Source organism: Pelophylax lessonae (assembly GCF_965119305.1).
Source record: "Pelophylax lessonae genome assembly, chromosome: 2".
Taxonomy (NCBI): Eukaryota; Metazoa; Chordata; class Amphibia; order Anura; family Ranidae; genus Pelophylax; species Pelophylax lessonae.
The window spans coordinates 51,429,745-51,451,921 of record NC_138769.1 but is presented as its reverse complement, the minus strand read 5'-3'; the positions used below and the strand labels follow the sequence as shown (position 1 = coordinate 51,451,921).

The following is a 22,177-nucleotide window of genomic DNA, read 5'->3' as shown; positions in this document are numbered from 1 at the left end:
AATACTGTTGTATTCTGTTTTCAGCACCTTAAAATTTACTTTGTGTATCTTTCCAAAAAAAGATACAATTTTGGGATCTGGTGCTTTCATCCTCGCATCTCTAGCAGATTTTTCTAAAATTTTTATCTTACCTAGTTTCCACATTGCTGGGTATAATCTCACCATCTTTCCAGGAAGATTCCTTAGGAATATAGAGCAGGAGAAACCTCAGGAAGAAGACAACCAATCCATTGCAAGAGCATCTTCTTCCCAAGGTTTTGGCTGATTTGTATTCCCCAGGATCTAGCCAGAATAAAATGTGGTTTCATCCTCCCCTATGTGCTGTGGGGGGAAGATGGGGGTAGAAGGGGGTGAAGAAGGGAATAAAACATTTGTCTTTACAGGTACATTTTGGAACTTCTAACATTAGGTGATTTTTAAATGGGGGAGGGGGCTCAAACAGTATAAGCATTGACAGATTTCTAAGATGGGCTATGTTTATAGAGCCTCCAAGGCCAATCTTCTGTGTGTTGAAAGACTGTTAAAAACAAAACACATTTATATTCTTTGTTTCTGATTAGGAAGAATCTCTTTGAACTCAGAAGGGGATTTTTACTCTTTCTGCAATGTTTGCTATTAATAAAACATCTTTTGTGATTTATTATCATAGCAAATACTCAGCCTAACCAAGTTGGACTGCCACTCAAATGGCCCCTGTGTACTTGTAAAATCTTTCCTTTTATCTGTGCTGCCAGGTCTTGTCTGTCCCATATTTCTGATGTGATATAGAGGGTTCATCATGAAGAATGTGGAAATTGTTTTCTGAGCTTACAATTCTTCCTCTTTAAAGTCTCACCACCAGTTCCCAACACATTCTGCCATAATTAGCAAGAGTCTTAACACTTGGTGATCTTCTGATTTAGGCAAAACTGTCTTTCTCTTACGTCCTCCGACAGTCGCCGCCACTTCATATTCGTCACTATGGGGTTAATGACCTTTGCTCCGTAGGAGTAGCTAGGCAACAGAATATGTCAATATTAAAGCTTTTAACATATCCCACCCCCAGGAGGTGGTCCCCTCAGTCAATACCCTCCTACTTCCTGTATCCATACCTCAGTTTCAATGTCTAGCTTGTCAGGAGTAGCTGGATGTCTCTATGCTGGGGCATTTTGTCTCAGCCTTTCTCTTCTTTTTTGATTTTATTTGAGTTTTTTTCTCTCTCTTTGCTTAGCTGTTACTTTTGTCAGCATTAGTTAGTTCTTCTGATGAAGAGGATCGTGCGGGCTGGATCTCGGGCTGATTCCCCTGCTCGCAGGTTGTGGGTCAGTGGCTTCCCAGCCTGCCATCGAGCGTTCAGTCAGGTACTTTTCCTGGCACTCTGAATGACCCATCCCTGTTCGATGCAGGGATGCTATGGTGAGGTGGCTACCTCACTGGACGCCATGCGGTTTCGCACCGCAATTCTCCTGCGTCCTGACTGCGACTCTCCCTGTCCCATGTGCAGTGGCTTGTTCGCTTGTGCGGGTTCCCCACGCCATTTAGAAGGTAAGTGTATCTGTGTTGGGACCTGTCTGTTTGGGGGGTGTCAGTCTGGGACTGTGAAACCCTGCCTCTGTTCACACTGTTTGGTCTCCCTGTCTGCTTGGCTGCATTCTGTGGGCTGCAAGGAGGGGGGCTATGCTGCACTGTTCTGTGTCAGATTATGTGCTGTGTTTTACTGTGTGACAGGCTGTGTGCTGCGGGGCATGATTGTATCTTGTTATGCACATTTGCGGCGACCGCTGCTGCGGTCCGCCATTATTTTACTTTACTGCATGTGTTTTTGGCGGTTTCACTGTGTGTGGAGGAGCGGCGTTTCGGCGCCAAACGCCGCCATTTTGGCGGCGTTCGCTCCGGCCGCATGTTAGCACTGAGGGCGGACATTTTTAATAGAGCGCCCTGCGTGACATCACTTCCTCTTCCCTGGGCGCACCGATCGAGGCAGCAGCAGCAGCGGTCTCTCCAGGTTTTTACCTCTCTATCCCTGTATCCTTGCCTGAGTTGTACTTTTTCCCTGTGGGGGTCGGCTTGTGCTGGTGTGTGTGTGCGGTGGGCTGCGCTCGCCGCGCTTTTTAAAGGGACAGTTAACCCTTTATTCTTCCACATACTTGGGGGCATGGATTCTCAGGAAAGCAAATTCCCTGCCACCTTGGTGGGAAGCCAAGGGACTGCTGTGTCCCCCCCAGGGGGTGATTTGGCTACGGTTGTGGCTAACCTTGCTGCTCAGGTGCAAATGCTTGTGGCTGCTCAATCCACTAAAAGGCCCAGAGTTTCAATTTCCTCTGATTCAGAGGGTGAGGGTGATGGGGCTGCCATGGCTGGGGTCTCCTTATCGGGGTCCCGTTCCTCTCTGGATCTTGTGGGGTCTGAAGGGGAGGCAGAGGTTGAAGGGGTTGATAATTCTCCCCCTGGCTCGTCTGAAGAGCTTGCACTCATGGATGAATTGGTTGCTTCTATCAAACAGACACTGCGCTTACAGGATGAACCATGTCCTCCTGCTGCCCTGGCCGCTTATGGGACGCAGAAAAGACGCAAGACATCGCAGGTTTTTCCCTGCACTGATGATTTTCAGCGCGCTGTTAAGGAACAATGGCGCAATATACGCAAGCCTTTTGCGGTGCCGAGTAGGTTCAAGCTGCGTTATCCTTTCACGCCCGCTACTGATGAGCGTTGGTGTGTGCCACCTCCGGTGGATCACGCGATAGCGGTTTTGAATAAGGCCACTGCGGTTCCTGCAGAGGATGCCCCGGTGTTCCGGGATGCCACGGACAGGAGGCTGGAGTCTCTTGCTCGTCATACTTATTCTATTACTGGCTCTATGCTAAAAGCTCTGTTTGCTTCACTTATGGCAGCCCAGGCTGTCGCGAGTTGGACGCAGGTGCTTAGACGCGTCCTGGTGGCTGATTCTGCCCCACCGGCGACGTTGGCCATGGTGGATCAAATCCATCAGGGTGTCATGTATTTATGTGATGCGGACTTGGATATAGTACCGGTGGCTGCACGTGTGCACAGTGTGGCGGTGTTGTCTCGCCGCCTGGTTTGGTTGAAGTGTTGGTCTGTGGACCAATCTTCGCGCAAGACCTTATCCAATCTGCCCTATGATGGATCTCGCCTTTTTGGCGAGTCCTTGGATACACTGATAAAGGGGATCACGGGTGGTAAGAGCATGCTCTTGCCCCAATCCCACAAGGCTAAGGGCGCTCAAGGTAAGAAGCATGCCTCTTTTCGGCCATCTCAGGGGTCCTTTCGTGCCTTTCGGTCCCACTATAAGGGCAAGCCATTCAAAGGTCAAGGCTCCCAAAAGAAGCCGTGGACAGGTAAGCAGAAGTCCGGCCAGTCCGGATCCGCTGCCCATAACAATGCGGCCTGAAGGGGCGCCCTCACCCAGTTCTGGGGTGGGGGGACGCTTGCTTGGTTTTCTTCAACCTTGGCTGGCCCGTGTTCGGGACAGGTGGGTTCAGGAAATCGTTCGGTCTGGCTACAAGATCGAGTTTCTCTCTCAGCCGGAGAGCAGATTTTTTCTCTCAAATCTTTAACTGTCTCCGGAGCGTTTGCGGGATCTGCACCTGGCGGTGCAGGACCTGTGGGCTCAGGGAGTAGTGGTTCCGGTGCCTTATCGGAACAGATTTCGGGGGTTCTATTCCAATCTGTTCACCGTGCCCAGGAAGGAGGGCAAGGTACGTCCAATTCTGGACTTGAAAGCTCTGAACCGCTTTGTGCGGGTTCGCAAGTTCCGCATGGAATCCCTGCGGTCGGTGGTGGCTGCCCTGGTTACGGGGGAATTCATGGCCTCCATCGACTTGAAGGATGCGTACCTTCACATCCCGATTTTCAAGGGTCACCAGAGGTACCTTCGATTCGCCATTGCGGAGGATCACTACCAATTCCTGGCGTTACCTTCTGGTCTCGCTTCGGCTCCACGGGTATTCACCAAGGTGCTTGCACCGGTTCTGGCTTTGTTGAGAGCCCAGGGCATTTCTGTCCTGGGGTATCTGGACGACATTCTGGTTCGGTCTGCAACCAGCCAGGGTCTGGTGAAGGAGCTGTCCGTCACGACGCAGACTCTTCAGGAGTTTGGTTGGACGATAAATTTTCCAAAATCGACGCTGTGTCCGTCAGTTCGTCTTCCCTACCTGGGAATGATCCTGGAGGTCTTCCTGAAGGTCTTCCTACCGGACGACAAACTCAGGACTCTTCAGGGGGAAGTCAGGTCCCTCCGGGACGTTCCGTGCTCGTCCCTCCGGACGTGCATGCGGAGCCTGGGATTGATGGTCTCGGCCTTCGAGGCGATTCCCTTCGCCCAGTTTCACACGCGGGGTCTCCAAGCGGAGATCCTGTCCAGGTGGGACGGGCGACCGCGATCTCTGGAACTCCAGATTTCATTGAGTCATCACACCAGAAGGGGTCTTCTGTGGTGGCTCCAGTCCCCGACGGTGTCGGGGGGCAAGTCTTTTCGTCCTCTCTCATGGACGGTGATCACCACGGATGCCAGCCTGTCGGGCTGGCGTGGTGTTCTGGGCGTTCTGTCCGCCCAGGGAACTTGGTCGGAGGAGGAATCCTCCCTCCCGATCAACATTCTGGAATTGCGAGCGATAAATCTCTGCCTTCGACGTTGGACGGACAGGCTGCGGGGCCGTCCGGTTCGGGTGCAGACGGACAATGCCACAGCGGTGGCCTACATCAACCACCAAGGGGGCACCAGGAGTGCCCGAGAGGCTCGGGAGGTGGCCGACATTCTGTCTTGGGCCGAGACGTACGTCCCGGCAATAACAGCGGTTCACATTCCGGGGGTGGAGAACTGGCAGGCGGATTATCTGAGTCGCCAGACCCTGGACCAGGGGGAATGGTCCCTTCACCCGGATGTCTTCCAGATGTTGTGCGCGAAGTGGGGTCTTCCGGAGGTGGACCTGTTCGCGTCTCGTCTGAACAACAAGGTGGGAAGGTTCGTGGCAAGGACGCGCGATCCTCGGGCAGACGCATCAGACGCGTTGGTAGCTCCGTGGCATCAGTACCGACTGATGTACGCATTTCCACCGATTCAACTGCTGTCCAGGTTCCTTCGCAGGTTAAACTCGGAACCGCACGCGGTGATTCTTGTGGCACCGGACTGGCCTCGCCGGTCCTGGTACGCGGACCTCGTAAATCTGGCGATCGACGCGCCGTGGCGTCTGCCTCTTCGAGAGGATCTCCTGTCTCAAGGACCGATATTCCATCCTGCTTTACAGTCGCTGGCTTTGACGGCCTGGCTGTTGAAACCGAGGTCCTGAAGGATAGGGGTCTCTCCCCTGAGGTCATTCACACTTTGATCAACGCGAGGAAGTCTTCCTCGGGGAAGGTCTATTACCGTACTTGGAAGGCCTATTTTGCCTGGTGTGAGTCCAGGGGGTATTCACCTCGCACGTACTCGGTGTCTAGGGTGTTGCCCTTCCTTCAAACGGGTGTTGACCAGCGTTTGGCGCTGGCTACGATCAAGGGTCAGGTATATGCATTGGCCGTTCTTTTTCAACGTCCTGTGGCGTCTAACTCCTTGGTTAGCACTTTTGTTCAAGGGGTGCGACATCTGGTCCCTCCTAGGAGGGAACCTCTGCCTCCTTGGGACTTGAATCTTGTTCTGTCCGTGTTACAACATGCTCCTTTTGAACAGATCAGGAGGATCTCGTTGCCTATGTTGTCCAAAAAGGTCGCCTTTTTGGTGGCGATCACTTCGGCTCGCAGGGTGTCGGAGCTGGCAGCTTTGTCCTGCAGGTCTCCATATCTGGTCGTTCACTTGGATAAGGTGGTCTTGCGACCTAACCCTTCTTTTCTTCCGAAGAGGATTTTGGAATTTCACCTCAATGAGGACATTGTCTTGCCTTCGCTCTGCGCGAAGCCCAAACATCCGAAGGAGGTGGATTTGCACTCCCTGGATGTTGTTCGGGCGATCAGGGTTTACCTGAAATCGACTGAATCTTTTCGCAAGTCAGATTCCTTATTTGTTCTTCCAGAGGGTCCTCGGAAGGGCATGGCGGCGTCGGCTTCTACCATCGCCAAATGGATCAGACAGACCATTGAACAGGCATATGCTTTGAAGGGAAAAGTTCCTCCTATGCCTGTGAAGGCGCACTCTACCAGATCTCTGAGTACGTCTTGGGCCTGTCATCATAGGGCTTCTGTGGCCCAGGTGTGTAAGGCGGCGACTTGGTCGTCCGTTCACACTTTCTCAAAGTTCTACAAGGTGGATGTTCAGGCATCGGCAGATGCTTCCTTTGGCCGCAAGGTTCTTAGTGCGGCAGTTCTTTAGGGTCCCTTGTTTTGGGCCCTTGGCTGTTTGGGATATATTTTTATCCCTAGGTTATTTGTTTTTTCCTGGGTTGTTGCTCTTGTTGAGCAAGTTTTTTTCATGCTACCCAGCTGGTTTCCTTCCTTCGGTAAGGTTCCTTTCTCTGATGTGGAGACGGCGTTGCCTTGGGCGCGGCTGCGTTTCCCACCCCTCATGTTTGCACTGCTTTGGGACGTCCCCATAGTGACGAATATGAAGTGGCGGCGACTGTCGGAGGACGTAAGAGAAAACGGAATTTTTGTAAAATCTTACCTGTAAAATTCCTTTCTCTGAGTCCTCCGACAGTCGCCGCCCCCGCCCCTCTTTTGGGGTTTGGTTGTATACTCTACTGCTATTCCACTGAAACTGAGGTATGGATACAGGAAGTAGGAGGGTATTGACTGAGGGGACCACCCCCTGGGGGTGGGATATGTTAAAAGCTTTAATATTGACATATTCTGTTGCCTAGCTACTCCTACGGAGCAAAGGTCATTAACCCCATAGTGACGAATATGAAGTGGCGGCGACTGTCGGAGGACTCAGAGAAAGGAATTTTACAGGTAAGATTTTACAAAAATTCCGTTATTCCAGCTATGTGAGTTACCACTAAAGCTCCTAGGGCCATTTGGCACTTGTTGTGCAGCTCTTAGAGCTCAGCAGGCAGGAATAGGAAAAGGATCTCCAGAAATAACATGCCCCAGCCTTTGACTGTATCCTCCAGCATGTCCTCTGTCACTAATCACTCCTGTAGCATCTCCAGAGTCCCTGACCATCTAATGTCTGCTATCTACAATAGTCTACTCTAGCACAGGGGCATTTTCTGAATGTGGTGGCCTCATGGGACTCTAAGCTACTCCAATTTATGCTATAACAGCATACACACTGCACCCATAGCAGCGTTCAGTGTTCATGTGGCCAACCCTGGAAACAAAACCATCTGGGTCCAGGCTTGGTCAGAGGAGCCGATCACGTGTAACCACTCATGTGAGCAGTTACATTCAATCAGTGCCAGCACTGGCCACTGACTTATACCCAGTAAACACCAGCGCCCATCATCCCTCTCATCTCTCAGGTCTTTATATGTCATATTATTACTTGCTTTTTCTATGTCTTTTACCCACCTATTGGTATTTGGAATAGTTTGTGAGGTCTGGTAAGGAAAAGCCTAGTCTGTGCATCCAATCACACTAGTCTGGATGTGATGACGAACTAGGTGAACATACAAGTTATGTGCATTTCATCAGCATATCTTTGGCATTGCACCAACTCCTTTCTGAGGGGGTGCATGTAGTGTCGGCCTACATGGATCTCCTTTGAGCTACAACTACAAGTGACAGGCGTGGCAGCAGCTGTGCGTTTCAGCTTGTGTCCCTGCATATATTAGGAATATGCCAGTGCTCTAGCATTACATATAGGAAATAATACCTAGGGCCCCCTATACATCAGAGATTGACCATCAGTGACTCCAGCAGTCACTTCATGTAGACGCATGTTCACATAGCCAAGTTGGGATTCCAAAAACAGGGGTCTGCAGCTGCTTTCTAAATACAAAAACCTTACAAAGTGGATCTAGAAGTTTTAAAATGAATACCCATTTAAACCTTCCAAACCACTGAAGCTTCTTATAACCTTTGACCCTACTCCTTGTGGGTCAAACATGACACTGTCACAGCTACCATTAAAAGGGACTGCAAGGCTCTTTTCTTTTCTGGTCTCTATCCCACCTACCCTTTTTGCTGCCTTAGTACTTTTTCTCGCCGTCCCTCCTTTTTTTCCCTTCCGCTCCCGCCCCCTTCCTCCTTATGTTCTCTGTTCCCCTTCCATCCACCCTCTTCCACAGTTTTCTCCTCTCTGTCTGCTGCTTTCCCCTCCCAATCCCCTTTCCATGTACCACCTTCCTCTTTTCAACTCATTACTTTTCCTCTATACCACCATTTACTACTTAGGACTAGCCTATCAAAGCCTGCCCATGCCATTTGGAAAACCCTGTTGTGTATACAGCCACTTAGCCTTGGCGTCTGTTACTTGCCAAAATGATCTTTACAGAGGTTATTTTTCTGTATTGCACTCTTGGGTTTTGTCATACCCTATGTTCTTGGCTATCTAATGATTCAAATTTCTGAAAACCATTTCTGGAATCCTGTATTATCCGCAGCAATGTCTTGGTCATCTGTTTTACCCTTTAGTAGGCATTATTATACATTGAACAAAATTATAAATGCAACACTTTTGTTTTTGCCCCCATTTTTCATGAGCTGAACCTAAAGATCTAAGACTTTTTCTATGTACACAAAAGGCCTATTTCTTATTTCCTATTTTTTGCGGTATTTGGCTGGAGATTTTTCCTCACATCCTGTTCAGGTGAAAGTTGTCTTCAGGACTGGAAATTAGGACAAATCTTTCAAAGGAGGCCACAGACAGCAATATTTTCCTACTCTACTCAAGACTACAAAAATAAACATATTGGTTGGGGTTCTTCTTTCATTACCTCAGCGAGCCATTTCAAACACCATAATTCTAAAGGCAATTTTATTTTTATGTTGGAAATGTAAAAAAACTACGGTAACAAAACGCAATATTCCAAGAAATCTGCACCAAAAGCCACACTGAAGTGTTCTCACCTGCAGGGACAATGACTCTCCTTTCGTTCGTTGTCATATTGGGAGGTGGAATGTGTTTTTCCTCAATGTAGCTGCCATAATTCATTCCAATATTTTCTGATCCGCTGCTCATTTTGCCACCTTTGGAAAGGCTGCAGTCATCTGGGGAATTCCTAAAAAATACATATTTTTATAAGAAGCAATAAATAATTACGAATGGGTGTTCCATAACAGTAGAAGGAAGTAAAAGTAATAGAAGTATATTGATTCTAGACAGATAGATTTATTCCAAATGGTAATATTCCAAAAACATACTGGCAGGTAAAGCCTAACTTCCCCCAGAAATAATAGTCAACTCCATTCTGTCCATCCCCTTGCCTGCATCTCATCTGCAGGCTCCTAGGATCATTGACATACATCCCAGGAGGCTACATGACACTGCTCTCTACAGTAGGTGATCTAGCGCTGTAGGGGCTCCTGAATGCAAGATAGCGGCATGGATAATCAGAAGCCCTATGAAAAGTTAGGTGCAATAAAGAGAGTGCTGGACTTCATGGTCTGGTAAATATGTGTTTCTAAAAAGTCAGCAGCTGCAGTTCTTGTACTTGCTGACTTTTAGGTTTCCCATAGCTGGGTGAAGTTCCTCTTTAAAGAAAGCTAAAGGTCAACTTTAATCAACTAGGCATGCATTAGGGAACAAGAGAAGAGGTATGAAAGTTACCTATCAGCTATCAAATATTAATCATGAATCTTTTCTCTAGTCATCTAATGGTCTAGGCAGGAGCCTAGTGTCTGTAGATATTCAGAGGGCCTAGCTACAACCTTTATGCTCTAGTTGTAGATCAGGGGACAGTGCAGCTGGTCAAAATTGTGTCTTTACAAGTTTGTAAGTAGTTAAAATTTGAGGAGGAGAGACTACCAGCACAGATAATGCAAATGATATGGGGATGATGGGAGGGGGGCAAAGCTGCTACTTTGCCTAGGGCACCTTTCTTTTTCAATCTTCGTCTTCTTGGCCCCAACAACGCAGGGCAGTTACATGTCACGTGACTTAAAGTGCAAGCTTAAGGTGACCCAGAACTGAAATACAGTGGAATTTGTTTGTTATATCTTCGAAGGTTAGTCTATCGTGTCTTTCATAACTTTTCCCTCCTTATCTTATGCCTGCCTTATAGTTTAAATCAGAACCAACTTTAGGTCGGCTTTAACTGATTATACCTAAACAAGGAGAGTTTTTAAGAATGTTATAGGAATTTTAGACTAAGGTAAGGAATGATATGAATGGTTTTGTTCACTCTGCAATACACTAGGGAATTGTCATCATATATACCTATTCAACAGATGACTGAATTATAAGCATGTTAAAACCTAGAATGAAAGTACCTATAGATGCCTCCTACAGAAAAGTAGGGCCTTCTCTTGACCTCAGTAAAAGTCATGTGACATCTCACCAGTGACACATTTACCATGGTGCGCTGCCTCTTTCCCTAATGGACATCACATCCATCCTGTTTGCAATGCTGCAGAATAAATAGAGTAGTAACAGTGAGCTTGCTCACTGGTTTGACTAGAGCAATAGGGGTGCCATAGAAAATAGGTGAGAGAACTCTTGGCAATTCTTTTACTGCAGCGCCAGAATTCCTAGTGTGACATGACCCATAGGGATTGATTTACTAAAACTGGAGAGTGCAAAATCTGGTGCAGCTCTGCATAGAAACCAATCAGCTTTCAGGTTATTTTGTGAAAGCCTAATTGAACACACTGAAGTTAGAAGCTGATTGGCTACCATACACAACTGCACCAAATTTTGCCCTCTCCAGTTTTCAAACCCTCAGTGTCTGCAGGGAATCCACTCTAAATAGAATTGTCAGAAATGTTTTGCCTTTAGAAAACTCAGTATACTGTGTGTCCATTGGATGTAAGTCAAGAAAAGCTTTTTTATGTAGAGCTGTACATTTATGAGTTTTCATGTCTTTAGATTTTACAGATCAAGTAACATGATGGAGCAGGCAGGCGAGCATTTTCTCTCTTTTAAGCAAAATATTTTCCTTGGTGTCATTTCATATAGCGTTGTGCTGGGATTTAGGGGCCTTTTACTGTAATGAAGATTACATTAGTAGGTCTCCTACCAAGAGTCCATAAACTTACAGACAGTCCCTATGATATGTAGACAAATATGAAACACTATTTAAACTGGATGGTATGTATTAAAGAAAAATAGATTAAAACATTTCAAAAACCATTATAAAAAGTAGTATAAGCACCTGAATGTGTCTTCATATTGGAATCCTGCCCATACAGACCAGCGTCTGTTTTTTGACCCCTACCACCCACTAGAATAGAAACTAGATGTTATGAAAACTTTGTTACATCTGGATTAGATAGTAACAAGAAGTACAGAGTTTAAAGACAAATAATACAGACATTGCAGGAGCACTACAGACTGGGCTTTTGCTAAAAGATCAAGCAAAAACAGAGGACATCGGGCAAAAGACACAAAATAATTAGCCATCTTTAGGTGGCTGAAGTGACAGAAAAAACTAAGAAGGATTTTTTAGTAAACATTGCATCCCTTTCAACATTTCAAGCTCAAGAAAAGCGCTAAAAATGCCTTACAAGAACCAGGACTCAAAGATAAGCAAACTAACCTGGTATTACCTGATGAGGAATGCAAAGATCTGTACATCGAAAAGACATAATGTCAACTGAACAAACACATGGGCCAACATAAGAGGAAAGAACCACTGATTAACAAAAGGTTAAAGGTGTCATCCATCTACATCAACCTAGACCAGTGTTTCTCAATTCCGGTCCTCAGGGCACACTAACAGGCCAGATTTTAAGTATTACCTTGGGGAGATGCAGACAAGAATACCGCAATCACTGAGCAGCAAATTATATCACCAGTGATGTATTTCAGTTTTCTTGCAAACCTGGGCTGTTAGTGTGCCCGGATCGGAGTTGAGAAACACTGACCTAGACATTCTCAACCAGGGTTCCATGGAACCATAGGGTTCCTCCAGAGGTTGAGAAGGGTTCCATGAGATGTGGCTGATTGACCTCCCATTTGATGGTGCCTGCATAGTTACAGGATCATTGACGCCATTGCCAATTTGTAAAAGCCAGTTGAATGACACCAATGATTTGTTTGATGTCTGTATAGATAACATTCTGACCACCACATTTGTCTTGCTGGTAAGGGGAATTTTTCCCATGACCTCCAATGAATTGGCTTTAGCAGGGTTCTCTGAAAACTGAAAATGATGTCAAGGGTTCCTCTGGGGTAAAGAGGTTAAAAAAGGCTGATCGACAACCATACCGACACAGGGGTGAAGGCATCGGACACCACTAGTTATCCATATATAATGTCAATTTAGTTTCTTTACCCTGATGATTTGACAACAATTCATTCATTGATCTATGTAACTCAAACCCATTGACAGACTTCATGAAGAAGTGGTTACCAGATTACGTAAATTAGAGCAGTGCAATTTCAATTTTAAAATCAATATCTGTCTTGATGTACTTCATGACAACATGGTAATTAGATTTAGGTGACTGAGTTGCCCATGTGGATATACAGTATAAAAGCTGATGTATGCTCCTAACACTCATCTGAACTAAGGAAGCCACTTCAATGAGTGGTGAAACATTTTCACATTATAGATTATGTCTAGGTGACACTAACTAATTACTACTAGTAATAACATGACCAGAATAAATTAATTATTGGCAATATATTACAATAATATACTGTACAATCATCAAGAAGTAAGGCGTTTAAAGGAAAAGAGCCCAAATATTTAGTTCACTTTTAAATGTTTATCTCTAAATGCTTTAGCATCTCCTCTACAGCATAGCCCCATAATACAACCTAATAACAAAAATACTCATATCATGTGAATCCCATTTCCTTCATTTTGCATAATAATAGGGTCAATTTTATAAGCAATATTTATAAAATTAACATAACATTTATATCAACTGACTTTTTTTTTTATTTTTTAGTGTACCCAGAATTTTGGAGCAAGATATGTTGCAAATGAGTAGGGCAGAAAAGGTAGGCAATGTGTGCCTACCTGAGGAGAGATGTGCTTGAGAGGGTGGAAATCTTTAGACCCTCAGTTGAAACCCCTATACTTTGATCCCTTTGAACCAATGCAGATGGACAGCCTTGATTAAGGACATCCAATCTTTGAACTCTATGCCCAGTAAGCGTGAATATAGATTTGTTATCCTCATATTTAAACCCAGTGCCTACTATATTTTAGATTAAGAGGGAATGCCCCAAACTGAGATAATGGGATGTAATAATAAATTTGACCTCATGATGGGATATGGACATTTATGTACTAGCATACTGTCAATCCCTGGGCAATTCTTGAGATAATTAGGGAAGGAACAAAATCTCTGGTGTTCCTGGAGGGTCCTGGGCTCATTCCTGGATAGTCGGGTGCGTACATGCATGGAAGGCACTAATGACTATTATAAAGTGGCTGGTACGTTCTCACATGAACAAGGATCATTGCCATCCACAGAAGGCTTCAGAAAAAATCGCCTCTTAAGCCCACAAAATGCATCAGGTTGCTACTCTGATCCTATTATTATGCAACATGAAAGAAACGGGATTTACGTGATATGAGTATTATTAAAGTTGTGAGTGTACCCACGCTATGGTTGTATGTTATGTGCACTTATTATATGTGTTAGTGCATAAACCATATAAGTGATTAAATGAAGTAATAAAGAAATAAAAAATGATATAAATGTAACTGAAGCTGCTGCTATAGTGAAAGGTCAATTGACCTCATAAACCCTCAACAAAAATTAAGTAAACTTTGCACTGCTTCCACATACTTCATCACATGTGCTAAATCATATACATCTATGTATATAAAGTGCAAATGCATCAAATAAATAAATGGCCCATCAGTGCAAGTAAAGTGCCAGTGTTGATGATTCTTTCTTGTGAGAATCCAAGTTGCCACTCCGTGCTCCCCTCCTGAATTCCCCATCCACCAACAGTAAAAAGCATGGTATATATCCTTTGGCAAATGGATGAATATTGCTCCTTCTTTCTCCTTTCATTATAGCGCTCTCAGCATGGTTGTGATATGGAATCCAATAAAGAGAAAGATTTCCATAGCATAATACTGTATGATTTATTAAAGGTTTAAAAGCAATTACACTTAGAAAAGTCGAAAAATTCAAGCACATACGTGGACTAGAACTGCTGCCGTGGCGTGCATTCCAGTTACAACGTCGCTATCTCATCCCCGCTTGATGCCTTTTGCCCCTCCCATTGGGCATCTTCAGGCTTATGAAGATGCCCAGTGGGAGAGGTGAAACGTGTTAAGCGGTGACCAGATAGTGACGTCGTATCCGGTAAATGGAACGCACACCACGGCAGAGATCCCAGTCCACGTATATGCTTGAATTTATTTTTTACTTTTGTAAGTATAATTGCTTTTAAACCTTTAATAAATCATACAGTATTATGCTATGGAAATCTTTCTCTTTTTCAGATTCCATACACAACCACGCTGAAAGCCCCATAATCGAAGGATTCAGCCATTTGCCAATGCTTTTTTGAATCTTACTGTTTTACTGCACTGGCGAGTGCGGATTTCAAATTTCACCCCTCCCAGTGGGCGTCTTCAGAAGCCTGAAAATGCCCAGTGGGAGGGGGAAACGCATCAAGCGGGGATGGGATAGTGACGTCATATCCGGTAAATGGAACACACACCATGGCAGAGATCCCAGTCCACATATATGCTTGAATTTTTTCTACTTTTGTAAGTGTAGTTGCTTTTAAACCTTTAATAAATCATACAGTATTATGCTATATAAATCTTTCCTTTTTCAGATTCCATATAACAACCACGCTAAAAGCCCTATAATCAAAGGAGAAGGAAGGAGCCATATTCATCCATTTGCCAATGCTTTTTTGAATTTTACTGTTGGTGATTGGGGAATTCACGTTTCACCCCTCCCACTGGACGTCTTCAGAAGACTGAAAATGCCCAGTGGGAGGGGCGAAATGCATCAAGCCGGGATGAGGTAGTGACGTCATATCCGGTAAATGGAATGCACACCGTGGCAGAGATCCCAGTCCATGTTGATGCTTGAATTTTTTCTACTTTTGTAAGTATAATTGCTTTTAAAAACAAGTGGGAGGTTGACCAGCGCTATGGAGTGATAAAAATATAAATATATACAGGTATAAAAGCTGCCACCAACCAACCTTTAAAAAATAAGGGTCATAAAGGGTAAAAGGAAATAAAAGGTTGGAACCGGCGCTACCTGGTAGAATAAATGTAGAGATCAAAATCCTGTGGCGGTCTTAATACAAAACCATATATATAATAGTATATGCACAAGTGTAAACAGATAAATAATATATATGGTGCAAGATAAGTGCAAGTGCAAATAGCATAAACAAGGACGGGGCTGAGATGTAAAGCCCTAAAGTGCTCGAAGTGCTGACAGAGATTTAAAAACTGGTACAATGAAGTGCAAACAAAATAATTTATTTGTGAAGTGCTGACAATAATGAATCTGTTTGTGGAAATGTGTTTCAGATGCTCTGATTGACAGTGTGGAAATAAATAAACAGTGACGATATAAAATGAAATAAAATAATATAATAATAGTGGGGGGGAGGAAGAGACCCCCTTTAAAATGTGCTGGGAACTGTGCCTGTGACGGCTACAATTAATAAAGGTGAGGATAGTGGACTCGGTGCCTATACCTGTGGTGTCCACTAGGTATCGCACTCACCCTTTTTTCCACCTAAACTCAATGTTAGAGTGTGGGTAGGATTCCAAGTTCAAGCAAGAAACTAGCTGGTATGCGGGGCCCAGTCTGTGGTAATGAGCCGGGTTCAGGTGGATCCTCACAAACAGGCGGGTCCAATCTAAGTGCTCAAACACAGATAAACCCCATGGTGTAGTATTTACAACTGTATACAAAGGCAAATAGTAGCCACTCACAATTCAGGCTGATCGATTTCAGAGAGATGAATGCAGCGCAGGAGTGTTTCCGCATTCCACGGCTTGGAGACTGAAAACCAGAAGGGACGTTGACGCAAGTAACCGCCCTTCGCGTTTCGTCATTGGACCTCTACTGGAGCGGACTAATTGCTTTTAAACCTTTAATAAATCATACAGTATTATGCTATAGAAATCTTTCTCTTTTTCAGATTCCATATCACAACCAGGCTGAGAGCCCTATAATCCAAGGAGAAGAAAGGAGCCATATTCATCCATTTGCCAATGCTTTTTTGAATCTTACTGTTGGTGAATGGGGAATTCAGGAGGGGAGCACGGAGTGGCACCTTGGATTTTCACAAGAAAAAATCATCAACACTGGCTCTTTGTTTTTCACTGAAGGACTATTTATTTATTTGATGCACTGGCACTTTATATATATATATATAGATGTATATGATATAGTACATATGATTAAGTAGTTGGAAACAGCGCTAAATTTAATTAATTTTTGCTGACATGATATAAGTATTGTTGGTATTAGGTTGTATGATGGGATATGGATACACATGCCAGCCTGTATGTAATTTTTAATATAGTAATAATAAACGTGTAGATTTTATGATATTTTTTTTTACTAGTTTTGACAGTAACCGCAAAGTCTGCCAGTAGTTCTTTTGTTATAAAATCACCTGTAATGACAAACTGCATAAGGCAATAGGAGACTAGATACATCCATAACACACTAAAAACTTTATAACCCAATAACTTTTTAGTAGTACTGTACATACATACAGTATATTACTATAGGACAGATGCTCTTAACCACTTGCCGACCGCCGCACGACTATTTACGTCGGCGGTCAGCCCCTCACAGGCAGAGTGACGTAGATCTACGTCGCTAGCCTGTGAGGGTCTAGGGAGCGAGCGCGCGCCGCCGGAGGCGCGCTCCCGCTCCCGCGTGGTCACGGACCCCCCCGCGCGTGTGACCCGATGTCCGCCGGTCACTCGCGATCGCCGCTGCAGAGGGAGAAAGTCAGGCGGCTAGTGTAAACAAGCCGCCTGTCATTCTCCCCTGTGTAGAAACAGTGATCATACAGTTCTACTATGTAGGACCGTTGATCACTGTTCCTACACCTCAAGCCACAGCCAATCACAGTTAGAATCATGCCCCTAGGGATGCACATAACCCCTCCCTCTCAAAAAAGTTAACCCCTTCACTGCCAGTGTAATTTTACAGTAACAGTGCATATGTATAGCACGGATTACTGTAGAAATGTCACTGGTAACCCCAAAAGTGTCAAAAATGTCAGTCAAGGGTCCGATCTGTCCGCCGCAATGTCACAGTCCTGCAAAAAAATCGCAGATCGCCGCCATTACACGTTAAAAAAAAAACAACAAAAATGACAAAAATCTTTCCCTTTGTTAGTAAACGCAATAACTTTTGCGCAAACCAATCAAAATACGCTTTTTGCGATTTTTTTTTTACCAAACATATGGTAAAAAAAAAAATTGGCCCAAAATGTTAAAAAATTTTGATTTTTACTTTTTTTTGGGGGGGAATTTCATATAAAAAAATTTGAAAAATATTGTTATTTTTGCAAAATTGACGCTGTTTTTTTGTTTATAGCGCAAAAAGTAAAAATCGCACAGGTGATCAAATACCACCAAAAGAAAACTCTGTTTGTGGGAAAAAAAGGACGTCAAATTAGTTTAGGTACAGTGTCGCACGACCATGCAATTGTCTGTTAAAGTCACGCAGTGCCGAATCGCAAAATAGGCCCTGGTCAGGAAGGGGGTAAAATCTTCCGGGGCTTAAGTGGTTAAATACAAATGTATTGACCAAGTCAAGAACAAAAGAGGCTATTAACAAATGGGAAAAAAACCTCTGTAAATACCAGAATCATAAAGAATGTAAAGGCTGAAAAAAGCATTGTGGTTTGTGATTAGAATGATGAATAGTCTAAGTAAGAAAGACATAACATTTTGAGAGGGAGATGGTTGGCTTTGCAGCGTGATGAATGAGGCCTTGCTCTCAACTCTCTGTCAAAACATACAGTAGAATTTGTCCAGCGTGCGCCATCTCCTCCCAGCTTTTAGCTTGACTTATTGCCCGCTTTCACCTAGAAAAACACGTTTTCTTTCTTCCAAACATATCTTAAGAATGTTTACCCTAATTTAGACAGGGTTGATTGGCACAGGGGTAATCGGTCTGCTTTCTTTACCACCACATCAAGTCAGATGTGGACGCCAAGAACGGGAATGTAACTAAGTTCTCTGCTAAATAAAATGACTAAGTCCCAGATCAAAGTCTAAAAACATTCAAATTTAGAACACCTTTTCCACTCCACTGTTTAGGTTTCAGCTGTGCAGTAACTTGACTAAATAAATATCGGGGATGGGAAATGCAGGCGGCTAAAACCAGGCACAGAATTCGCGTTGTAAAATAGACCGAATAAAAGGAGCCCTCAGGAACTTTTATGCAAGCCAAAGTAGCTCCTTTCTTCTTTGTATAACTTCTCTTTTATGCCTTCTTAACCCTTGACCACACCAATTCTCAAATGTCCATCCTGCCCCTTCACTCAGACTGAAGATTATGGTGCACAGGAAGAGAGATGTTTCCTAAACTGGTTTATTTGACCAAATAAAAAAAAAAAAGGCTGCAGGAAACTTTCTGCCCTTGTGACAAGTATTTTCAGAAAGAAGGAAGAAGCTTGGGCAAGACAGGACTTCTGGTATGTAGTTATTCAAGCTGAACTCCATGCAGATAAAGAGATCACAAATTACAATTTTGGGTTGTCCCCAGAACAGGAATAGTGGAGAAATCTTCCAATTGGGATGCTAGTTTTGGTTAACTTGGTGACAACCATAGACTCCCTCTCTTTAGAGGAATTTTCGCTCACTTCCTGTTTTAGCTATGAGACAGGAAGTGAAATCTCCTTAATGGGGCACAGATGGAAAAAATACAATTTACTGGGGTTAAAAGCATCAATTGCACGACAAAAAGGTTTTGCCCTAAAAATTCTACTTTAAAGTATCATTAAACGGTATCAGGACAATATCCCCCCGGACAATATCCCCCCGAGACAACATCCCCCCGGATAATATCCCCCGGGACAACATCCCCCGGGCAATATCCCCCAGGACAATATTCCCCTGGAAAACATCCCCCTGGACATAGGGTTAGGCTTAGGGTTAGGGTTAGAGGGTTAGGGTTAGAGGGGGGATATTGTCTAGGGGGATATTGTCCAAAGAGGATATTGTCCGTGGGGATGTTGTCCAGGGGGGATATTGTCCGGGGGGGATATTGTCGGGGGGATATTGTCGGGGGGATATTGTCGGGAGGATATTGTCCGGGGGGATAATATTGTCGTAGAATCCATTAAACCCACATCATTAATAACTGTCAGAACAGGCTGTACCACAGGCTGCTCATACTCACTCAGTCAATATGGAATTTATTTTCTGTATTCTTCAAATAACACCTGGTTGATCCTGCTGTTCACTCTCCCTCCCTTCTTGTCTGTGTCCCTCTGCAGCCCCAAAATGTGTAGATCAGCATTTTCCACATCTACTGAGCATGTTCCAGTTTCAGTTCCTTTCCAAGGTGGTCATTTTCCACTGTTTGTTATCTGTGAAGCCCATACAGTCACACATATGGACGTATACACTATGGATAAATGATAGCCTACTCCCTCCCACCTCCTTCATGACCACTAAACAGCTAAACACAAAGAGGGCAGAATATTTCATCTTGATTGATAGAGGCTTCACCTCCATGTAATTCTAAGCACATACAAACAAAAGACACAGGCTGGTTTGCCTTCTCTGGTTCCTCACTCCCCCCTATTGGCATGCTAATATTTAAAAAAAAAAACAGTGACTCCATGATTGAAAGAAATTAAATCCAATCAATGAAAGGGTTGGGCCAGGGACAGCCAGGCTGGCGGAGTACTAGATAATGCTGGATGTTCTCCAGCCAGGAAATGAGGTGGGCTTTAGTTGACTTGCTGCAACTTCTAATGCACACTGTGGGAAGCTCACAGTGTGCAGGGAAATCAGATTAAGTAATTTCAGTACAGGAAAGCAGTATGCACTGCTGTGCATGGCAAAAGGCTGGAATTCCGAGTTAAATCTATATTAATATTGTAAACAGCATGTGTACCTGAATTTGGAAACAGCCCCTCACAGGGGCCATACAGAAGAGCTCAGACTAGGGGAGGGAGAATTAGCACGGGGAGCCAATCAGTAGCCTCAGACTGGGGCAGAGAGAAGCAGCACAGGGAGCCAATCTCTTGGCTCAGACTGGGGGAGGGAGAAACAGCATTTGGAGCCAATCAGTCTTGCTGCTTCACTTTCCAGTCACAAGATGGGGAGGAGACCTAGAAATGTTAATGAACCTAAGCAGAGAAGAACAAGGTCTCCTGCCCTGGCTGAGAGGGCTTTGATGTGTGGAAAAGCTGTGTAAAAGAAATGGATGCATAGAAATATACAGTAAATACTTTGGCAAGTAAAACAACTCTCGTATATGTATTTAGATGTTTGTGTGGAGTTCACCATTAAATGATTGTAAAAAGTGCTGGTTAGGACATTGCCCCAATGACACTTATGACCCCAGAACCACACCACTCAAACAGGAGACAACCTAGAATAACTGCACATCAATTGGATTTCAAGGTAACCAGGTCCTGGCAACAGAACAATTTCACAATTAGGCTTGGGGGGAGCATAAAAATGAGCAGTTAAAACTTGTTTTTACTCCCGTCAAACACCCCCCCCCCCTTTTGCTTTGCGCAAAGTCTATCAGACATGCAGCGATTGGCAAGTGGCAAGCCCATCGAACGCGACACATTCAGACAAACAGTGAAGCACTGCAACCATGTGTAATGCACATGGTTGTGGCAGTTTTGTCGACAAAAATGGGGGTGAAACAGGTGGTGAGGAGGCATCACATCCCTTCTTCACCACCTGTCAGTAGCCTCTACAGCACCCTTACCCTGGGATTTCAAAACCATGGTACGGTGACAACTAGAACATTTGCACTTGGGGATCAAACAGCAACAACACACTTTGACTTCTGTAACAATGGGATACCGGCTGGATAGCAGTGTACGACCTCCGGGTTTCACAAAAGCAGATCGCATGCAGAGTTTAGGTGTTTTCCAAAATACCGTATGTCATCCTGAAAATTTTGATTCACTATTGCTTTATATGGTATTTACTGCATAAAGCAAAATCGTTTAGTAAATACTACATAAAACAGCGTTAAGTCAATTCACAAAAGGAAATAAATAAATAAATAAATGTGGTAATTAAGTAGAGGGCCCCACATGTGAGACTAAAAGTAATTGTAAAGTCTCTTTTTTTTTTCCTTTTAATAACAAACATGCTATACTTACCTCCTCTGTGCAGTTGGTTTTGCACAGAGCAGCCTGGATCCTCCTCTTCTCTGATCCCTCGTTGCTGCTCCTGACCCCTCCCTCCCATCGAGTGCCCTCACAGCAAGCAGCTTGCTATGGGGGCACCTGAGCCGAGCTACAGCTCCGTGTGTCCATTCAAACACGGAACTGCTGTTCGCCACCCCCCCCCCTGATTGGCTAACTGACTTTGATCGACAGCCGTGGAAGCCAATGGCGCCTGGGTTGTGTCTTAGCCAATCAGGAGAGAGAGTCCCGAATGGCCGAGGGACTCGTGAACACCGCTGGAGAGAAAAGGGGTTCAGGTAGATATTAGGGGGTGCTGGGGAGGCTGCTACACACAGAAGGCTTTTTATCTTAATGTATAGCATGCATTAAGATAAAAAGCCCTCTGACTTTACAACTCCTTTAAGGATCGTGTTTGATTTTAACTGGTTGTTAAGGAATGGGCAGCTGCCAGCATCCTTAACTACCAGTAATTGTCATGGTTGTTAAGGAGCGGGGGGCCGTGGCATCTTTAACAACCATGATTCATCTGCCATCACTCGCTCGTATCACCCCTTTCCTGGCCTGCTGGGTTGCTCAAAAAAGGGTCTAATACATACTTTGGGGGAGCCCCATGCCATTTTTTTTTTAAACTTTGGCATGGGGTTTCCCTTAAAATCCAAACAAGACCCAAAGGGCCTGGTATGGATTGAGGGGAACCCCACGCTGTTTTTTTTTTTTTTTTCATTTTTACATGCTGGCAATTATTTTTTTTACTTTCTGCTGTCAGCAGGGAACCCCACTGACAGCATATAAGTCACGGTTGTTAAGGATGCAATGGCTGCCCGCTCCTTACAACTATGACAGTTA

The 22,177-nt window shown here is 44.6% G+C and overlaps 1 protein-coding gene across 6 annotated transcripts in view; it reads right to left on the bottom strand.

The window, feature by feature from the left end:
• The window catches only part of ERG (ETS transcription factor ERG), a 289,108-nt gene that overhangs the window by 28,972 nt on the left and 237,959 nt on the right, over positions 1-22,177 (bottom strand). For all 6 annotated transcript variants that reach the window (XM_082246101.1, XM_082246105.1, XM_082246103.1 and 3 more), the window contains exon 3: positions 8,938-9,089. In XM_082246101.1, coding sequence (XP_082102227.1) covers positions 8,938-9,089 — 152 coding nt within the window. The remainder of the gene's footprint in view (positions 1-8,937; positions 9,090-22,177) is intronic.